Source organism: Taudactylus pleione, unplaced genomic scaffold, assembly GCF_031769625.1.
Source record: "Taudactylus pleione unplaced genomic scaffold, aTauple2 ptg000043l, whole genome shotgun sequence".
Lineage (NCBI taxonomy): Eukaryota > Metazoa > Chordata > Amphibia > Anura > Myobatrachidae > Taudactylus > Taudactylus pleione.
Window position 1 is genome coordinate 4,907,958 of NW_028284445.1, and position 8,489 is coordinate 4,916,446.

At 42.8% G+C, this 8,489-nt stretch overlaps 1 protein-coding gene across 1 annotated transcript in view; it reads left to right on the forward strand.

Moving 5' to 3' along the window:
• The window catches only part of SMAD9 (SMAD family member 9), a 43,827-nt gene extending 36,217 nt beyond the window's left edge, over positions 1 to 7,610 (forward strand). The window contains exons 6-7 of the mRNA XM_088460207.1: positions 2,070 to 2,326; positions 6,481 to 7,610. Coding sequence (XP_088316333.1) covers positions 2,070 to 2,326; positions 6,481 to 6,624 — 401 coding nt within the window. The 3' untranslated portion in view covers positions 6,625 to 7,610. The remainder of the gene's footprint in view (positions 1 to 2,069; positions 2,327 to 6,480) is intronic.
• Positions 7,611 to 8,489: the final 879 nt, after the last annotated feature.

The window sequence follows — 8,489 nt, forward strand, 5'->3', positions numbered from 1 at the left end:
AAATCTTTACGTGTGTATGCAGCTTTAGGGTAAATTTACTAAGAATTGAGTCTGATCTAGTTTATTTTTCTTTTCAACTCGATTAGCTTCTTTGAAACTCGGTTGATTTGAGGCTCCTGAAACTCACAAATTTACAAAGAAGTGAGTTTAGCTGAGAGTGAGATGGCCGATGGTGAAGCAGATAGAGATATCTCCCCTGAGTAGCAAGTTTTGAAGATTACTCACCCGAGGTTGCAGTGTCTTCTCTCTGCCTAACTCTCCCGAACAAGCATCCTGCACATATCAGTGAGATATGTGAAGGCTGCTTGTGTTATACCTGTAAAAAAAAGGATTAAATGTAAAAAAAAAATGACGTAGGGTTCCCCCCAAAAAAGCATAACCAGCCTCAGACTGCACAGCCAGTCCTGGTTCCTAAAATTACGAGGAACAAAACATGTAGGGTTCCCCCATAATTTAGGAACCAGCACCTGGCTTCAGGGCCTATCCTGATTTTAAATATAGGCGGGGGAAAATATGTAGGGGTCCCCCTATATTTAAAACCAGCACCAGACCCAAACCGACCGGAGTGTAATGCCAAAGCCAGGAGACCCCATCTCCGGGTCTCCATGGCCAAAGCATTCGCACCCCAAGCAGGGGATCTCAGGGGAGGTGTGGAACCCTCTTAAGAAGGGGTCCCCCCTCTCCCGAAACCCCAGTCTTGGGCTTAAGCCTGGGGCTCTTCCTGCACCCCTGGGCTGTGGGTACAGGGGTAATAATGTGTTAAATAGTTAAAAACTATTGTATTTTACAGTGGTACTACAGGTGCCAGCATGCCTGCTCTTTTGCACTTGTGGAACTACAAGTGCCAGCAGGCGACCAGCACCCATACCTCCACTGTAAAATAAATAGTTAAAAAAACACAGTACACACACACACCGTCTAAAGTAAAACTTTACTACACACCTAACCACCTCATTCATACATACTTACCTGTGCAAGCTGGTCGGTCCACTTCTCCCATGTAGAATCCATTTGGAGTACCTGGAATAAAGATCCTATGCTCAGCCCCATCCTCGCGCTGGTCTCCGTAGCATCCAGGGGTCTTGGCAAAATAAAAAATGGAACCCGATCCATATACTGTGTTTTTTTAACTATTTATTTTACAGTGGAGGTACGGGGGCCGGACGCCTGCTGGCATTTGTAGTTCCACAAGTGCAAAAGGGCAGGCATGCTGGCACCTGTAGTTCCACTGTAAAATACAATAGTTTATAACTATTTAACACATTATTACCCCAGGGGTGCGGGGAAGAGCCCTGGGCTTCAGACCAAGCTGGGGTTACGGGAGAGGGGGGACCCCTTCTTGGGGGGGTCCCCACCTCCCCTGAGATTCCCTGTTTGGGCTGACCGGTATGGGGTGTGAATTCTTTGGCCATGGAGCCCCGGTTATAGGGTTTCCTGGCTGTGGCATTACACCCCGGTCGGTTTAGGTCCGGCGCTGGTTTTAAATATAGAGGGACCCCTACGCATTTTTCCCCCCTATATTTAAAACCAGCACTGGCCCTGCAGCTAAATTACGGTGGAACCCTACTAGTTTTGTTCCCCATAAGTTGTGGAACCAGGGCTGGCTGAGCAGTCCGGGGCTGGTTATGCTTTTGGGGGGAAACATACATGGAACACACACTGATCTGTGTATGTTTCTGCCAAACTCGCAGATCACAAGCAGGTGAATTGATTTCACAAATTTTTACAGGAGTGTTGTCCGGTCTCATGAAAGTTATAAACTCTCATCTTGGTAAATTCCCAAATCCTATCTTTACTAGATACAAGTTACTCGAGTTTAGCCGATGGTGGAGACAGTTTGCTAACTCTCCAGGAGTTTTACATCAGTTAAATTTGCGAGTGGAAAAAAATGCCCAAACTCTCCCGAGAATGCAAACTCTCCCAAACTCAATTCTTAGTAAATTTACCCCTTAGCATCAGCCTCTCGCTCAATTAGTAAAATTAAAATTGTTTATATTTCGCAAAACATTTTTTTAATGTTTTGACAAAATTGCCACTTTTAAGTAACTATATTCTGTGGTCACATGTAGGGGTCCACCTGTATTACGTCGGTGGAGAGGTTTACGCAGAGTGCGTCAGCGACAGCAGCATTTTTGTACAAAGTCGCAACTGCAACTACCAGCATGGCTTCCACCCGGCAACTGTCTGCAAGATTCCGAGTGGCTGCAGCCTGAAGATATTCAATAATCAGCTGTTTGCCCAGCTTCTGTCACAGTCTGTTAACCAAGGTTTCGAGGTGGTGTACGAACTGACCAAAATGTGCACTATACGGATGAGTTTCGTAAAAGTAAGTAATACTATTCATTATATTGATATTAGTATTATTTATAAAGTATTTTACCAGAAAGAACTTTGAGGCTCACCTCTAGTTTTCATGAAGTCTGCTATAGCCTTTGTTTCTTATTTTGGCTTCTTAACATAATGGATCAACTATGAACAAGGAGAGTCAGGACTTGCTGTACTAGCTCCCATCCAGATCTAATTCAGTCTTATTTATTAAATACAATTGTCAGTGTCACCCTAAGCTCTATGTACCATAAATGGTTTATTTTCACAGCAAAGCAGGTGACACAAAAAAACGGTGTTGTATCACTTCTCCAGTTTGGTTCACAAAATAATAGCAAAGATTTGGTTGGTTGGTTTCTGCAGTCACGTAACTTTCTCCATGCCATTCATTTTCATAAAAAGACATTCATGAATGCATTGCCTCTTGCTACCACCTGTCTAAAATAATAAGCTTTTATTATAAGAAATAGCAAGCCCACACCATTTCAGGCTTTGATGGTATTGTCTTCAGTCCTGGATTTGTGTAGGAACTATTTCTTACTTACAAATAAATATTTAAGAAACAATTTAATCAGGGCTGAATAATTTAAATTAATATATTTAATACAGATTGGATACAATAGGGTTGGAACCATGGCTGTTTAAGAACAGGACGGGAAGAAGCTGAATGGACAGGGGGGTGGGATGAGTAGCTGTATGAGCGGGGGGGGGGCGGAGTGGTGAGAGATGGGCGGGGTAGACAGAGCAGGAGGTGGGGCGGACTGAGGTGACATTACTGGTTATAAATAATTACATATAATCACTACTATATAACTGAAATGCATTGTCAGATATTTTTTCTATGTATATTTTATTTTTTTTGCTTAAAGTTTTTCCCACTTCCGCACAATTCTGTCTCTATATATTCTGTGTAGATATTGCTGAGTGCATGTTTCTGTCCATGCCATGTATATTGTAATTACAGAAAATAATAGGAATTGGTTCATCTATCATGGTGTGATAAGTTATCACAAATCTATTCATCCATTGCCCCCAAATTAGTGACATTTTCACTTTTTAAAACATGTGTACAAACTTACTTGCATAAAAATGGTTCTGTGTGTTATTAGATTTAGGTATTCTATAGTAGATTTAGTAAAACGCTATTTATCTATTCCGTGAAAAGATACAAGGTCATGTAGCAACTTAATTCACATTAAACTGTGCTAAGACATGGTAGACACTTTGGGCCTCATTCAGAGGCGGTCGGAGGATGCAAGCGGTCGCTCAGAAACTGGGCGGCCGCTTGCATCCTGACCGCCCGCCTCTGTTTCGGTCGTTAGGCTGTGGGTTAACACCCACAGCTCTAACGACCGCTCAGGTGATGGTCGCGATGGTCAGAGACCATCGCGACCAACAGGGCTTACGAGGAGACCCTAGGGTAGGGTCTCACTTGTCGTAAGCCCCGGAGAGCTTCTAGATATACAAACGAGAGCACGATTACGACATTGCAATTGTGCTCTCGTTTGTATAGCTAGTGATGTGCCTAGACTGAACGTTCACTCGTTCAGTCCCGACACATCCCTCATCCCCGCACATGCTGAACCTGACGAGATCGTCAGGTTGACCAGCATGTACAGGTGATGTCGGAAGCGACCAGCGGGCACGCGCATCGCTGCTCGCTTCCGACCAAAACATGCCCGATGCATGCGCGATTTGCAAGCGTTTGCATGATAATGACGTCGTTATCGTGCAATCTCTTGGCTAAATCGCTAAGTGGATACCCCCCTTTAGTTGTGCATGATTCATGATTGCAAATATAACCCCAGCTTTTGCTATATAAACTCTCTGGTACCATCTTTGGGAGGCCATGCAGAGTAATCCTGGGGCAGGAAAGCAGGAATATCTCTATATGGATAGGATGCAAGCTACATTTGCAAAATTAATTTGGACAGTCATACATAGGTAATGTAACACATTACTTTCTTTTCTTCACACAATTAAATAGATAACTCCTTGTGTGGCATTTCAAGCAGTATGTTTTTTATGCTTTACCCAGATCCACCCTCCTCCTTATAAATCCTATGTATAATGCTCCCTTTTTTATTTTATCTGTTTATTAAAGCATAAAACAGGGAAACTCCTATGTGACCCGGTGTCTTTTTATCCCATAATTATTACTCTCGATTTTATTTAGATGCAGCATAGTTGTTCATATTACTACTTATCCTGATAATTCTGATGCATCAGTCCAAATTGTAGGAATGCAAATATTCTCAGCTAAAAGAACGGGTTGGGTACGGGATGCCGGCGGTCGGGATTCTGACGGTCAGAATCCCAACGCCGCCATCCCGACAGGGTTAGGATACGACCCCTTTCAGTAAGTATCCTAAACCTACCCCTAACCCCCCCTGTGCCTAAACCTAACCCCCCCCCTCCTAGTGCCGAACCCTAACCCTCCCCCTAGTGCCTAACCACTAACCCTGACCCTCCCCCTAACCCCACTACTTACCGTCGGAACGCCGATGCCGGGATTCTGACTGGTGTTGGGATTCCATCGCCGGTATTCTGAGCACCGGCATCCCGACAGCCGGGATTTAATTTAACTACCTCCCAAAGGAACCAAATGGGTAAATTTACTGAAGGCCGATTTGGAATAGATCAGCACTGACAGGCTTTCCCACCGCAAAATCTGCATATTTATCATCCATAGGGTTTCAACTTCAATTGAAGTTGAAACCATACGGATGACAAATTAGCGGATTTTGCGGTCGGAAAGCCCGTTGATGCTGATCGATTTAGACCGATTTTATATCGATCTAAATAGACCTTTTGTAAATTTGCCCCAAAGCATCTCTTATAAAGATTTGGTGCTACTCCTGCTACTCCCTATCTGTTAAACAGTTACCGTTGGCAAATCTTCCTATTGCAAAGCAAAGGGTCGCCTACCTAAGAAGGATGAATTCTGCAATCTTTATATCGTTATTGCCTTCTCGGTATGGATATAGTAGGAATAGCCCATATAAAAATGCTTTACTTATGTATATAAATTAAGTATTCTGTTCTACAAAAAAAAAATAGGTTATTAGTTTAAAAAATCAAAACATTTTCTTCTTTTAACGAAAGTGGAATTGGAAACTCGGTTCCCCCATGTCTATGTGGACTGATAATGCTAGGTCACTCTTGCATTGGGGCTGGTTGGCGAAGCATTAAGACTCCTCTTACCGTTGCTTGCCAGTATCGCCACTGAGCTGGAAAATAATTACACCGCAGTGGTCGGTCCCCAGTGTGTTATACTATATCTGGTGGTGAATCAAATTGCAAAGTGAAAAGACCATATACATAAAAATAAAAATCACAATTTAATAAAGAGCACATATAAAATCTTAAGACAATTACAAACAGATTGAGTATGACCAGTAAAAACTATATATAAATATTATATCTAAGAAAGCATCCACATATGGATAACACTTCAGGTGCATAAGCGCAAGGAAAGTTCTTACATTCACACAGAGAGATCGTGTAGAGGAGAATTCACAAGAAAGTATAGTAATTGTTGATACTGTGGCTTCTTCAATTAACTGCAGCTTTAATAGATATTTAGATGACTCTCGTCAACACAACAGTCTTTGTGATCAGATTTGACTGGTAACGTTCAAAACTGTCTCCAACACAAGTTTTAGATGGCAATTCCTAAAGGCCCCCATACATCAGCAATTGATTGCAGCAATCGTGCAATTTGCAATCGATTGTGTATAAAAATCTTTCCCTTATTCAATCGATTGTGGCAATTCTGCAATCGATTGAAAAAGGGAAAGATTTTTATACACAATCGATTGCAAATTGCACAATTGCTGCAATCAATTGCTGATGTATGGGGCCCTTTCGTTGTGAGGAGACTGGTGAAACAATCAGAAATAAAGCCACTCGAATGCTGTAAATAGTGGATAAATGATCAGTCAAAGATTTGAATGATTAACCGGGAATTCCATGGAGTGACACTGCTGAGCTGAGTGGCACTCCACTTTCCAAGCAAAATGTTTTTAGTAATTTGTGGCAGAGCACGAATTTTCTTGCGACAATAGAAAATCCGTGTCACCGATGCATGTTTATCAATCTACCCCTTATCCCTAGATTTTGTCATCCACTAACTAATGACACTTTATTTCATAGGGCTGGGGAGCAGAGTACCATCGCCAGGACGTAACAAGCACTCCTTGCTGGATTGAGATCCATCTTCACGGCCCTCTGCAATGGCTGGACAAGGTGCTGACACAGATGGGCTCACCCCACAATCCCATCTCTTCCGTGTCATGATACAACTCTCCGGAGCGCTATTGCAGGCAGTGGCTACAAAAATATATTTTCCCCATTTTTTTATTTGTAATGTAAATACCTATATTTCAGTACATGTAATGTGGCTTTTTTATGTAATGTGGTGTCATTGTAGAAAAACAAACTGAGAAATTTGTGTTGTATGTTTTTGATATATTCTGCTAATGTATTTCTTCACAGATATTGGGCCTGATCCAGAGCTGGACGTAACATCCATGTGAGACGCAAGCAGAATGTGTTTTCAGTCTGCATGTGTGTACAAGTCATGCTGGGCGCACGTCTCGATGGTCACCACGCAAAGCCGCAGAACAAATGTGGGCGGTCTCAGGTGGTAACAGGGGGGTGGCTGGCCAGACGTGGGCAAGTCACTGTCAGCAACTGAGGCTTTTTCCGCAGTTGCACCGATGTCGCCTGCCATGTTCAGACGGACATTGTGCGGACGAGTCTGCGTGTTAATACACAAAGTGGCGGGTTAGCCCTGCAGCCGGTGGGCGTCTATGTACCAATCCCATCGGCTGCATAAAGACGCAGTTGCACAGCGGAAAAAAACGCAGTCGCAGCTGCATTCGCCTCCACTTCTGAATCAGGCCCAACGTGTGCAGCAATTCCTAGGAAAACATCACGGTTTCACTTGACTTGTAACTAGTTCTCATTCACTTATAAAAGATTGATGCACGTAACCACGGTACATGATGTAAGGATTCAATTAATCTTATTTCTTATTTTTTTTATATAAATGTTCTTTATTGATAAAGTCACTCAGATTTGGTTTTAAGAATTATTATTTTTTTATTTTTCTTTTTGTATCATGAATTATGAGAGAAAAAAAAACATTTAAAAAATGTTTTATCAAACTGCTGAATTTATTATAGCAATATGAACAATCACGGAGGTTTCTAAAAGGTGTTTTACATTTTCGGATGATTTAAACACGTCTTCTTGAAACACATTAAACATATTGCTTTATGGTTTTGTTTTCGTCTTGTGTTTTTCTGAAGTCATGTAATTATTTTACCGTGATTAGCAATTCTGTGCCCAATGATATTAATGCATGCCTCCAGTACACAACAAAAAGCCAGGAAGATAAAGTTTGCATTTAGTAAAAGCTGCAATAGGGCATGGTAATAAACTAAAGACCATTTCATTCATCTCGCATTATCCGGAACACTAGGTGGCTCAATCGGAACCTTACTAACAGTGGGCTTGATTCACTACCGTACACAACTGCGATTACGCATGCAAATGACCGATTGTTGCGTTGTGCGCAGGCATATGCTTCGCAGTGCGCGAACTAGCTATTGCGATCAGGACTGTGATCACAGAGGCTACGCAGACCCCTTACAGATTGATTGACAGGAAGCACCGTTTGTGGGCGATGATGGGGGGGGGCGCGAAGGAGCTTAGGCTGAAATATATAGAAAGCTGCCTGCATTGCCCAGAGTGGCTGAGTAAATAGATCTTACAATCAGCCTAGGGATCTATGATCCCTCTTGACAGATTCATTTGAACTGCAATCTGGACCTGATTCAGAGCCGCTTGTAAGAGGCCGCTCGTTCGCTTCGAGCGATGTTCGCACATCTGCGCATGCGTATGGGTTGTAATGCGCATGCGCCAACCAGTCAGTGCGGTCGGAAATCGTGTGCTCGCAAAATAGCGAATGCCTGCTAATTTGAGTGACAGAATGAGGCGTTTGTGGGTGGTAACAGGGGAAGGTGCTTGAAAATGGGGAGTGGAGATCCGAACGCAGGCGTGCCAAACGGTCAAAACGGGCGTTTTAGCCTGAACTGCTCGCATGATTGCGGTAGGAAAATGCTACCACAAAAATAGCGAGCAGTTCATACGCCTTT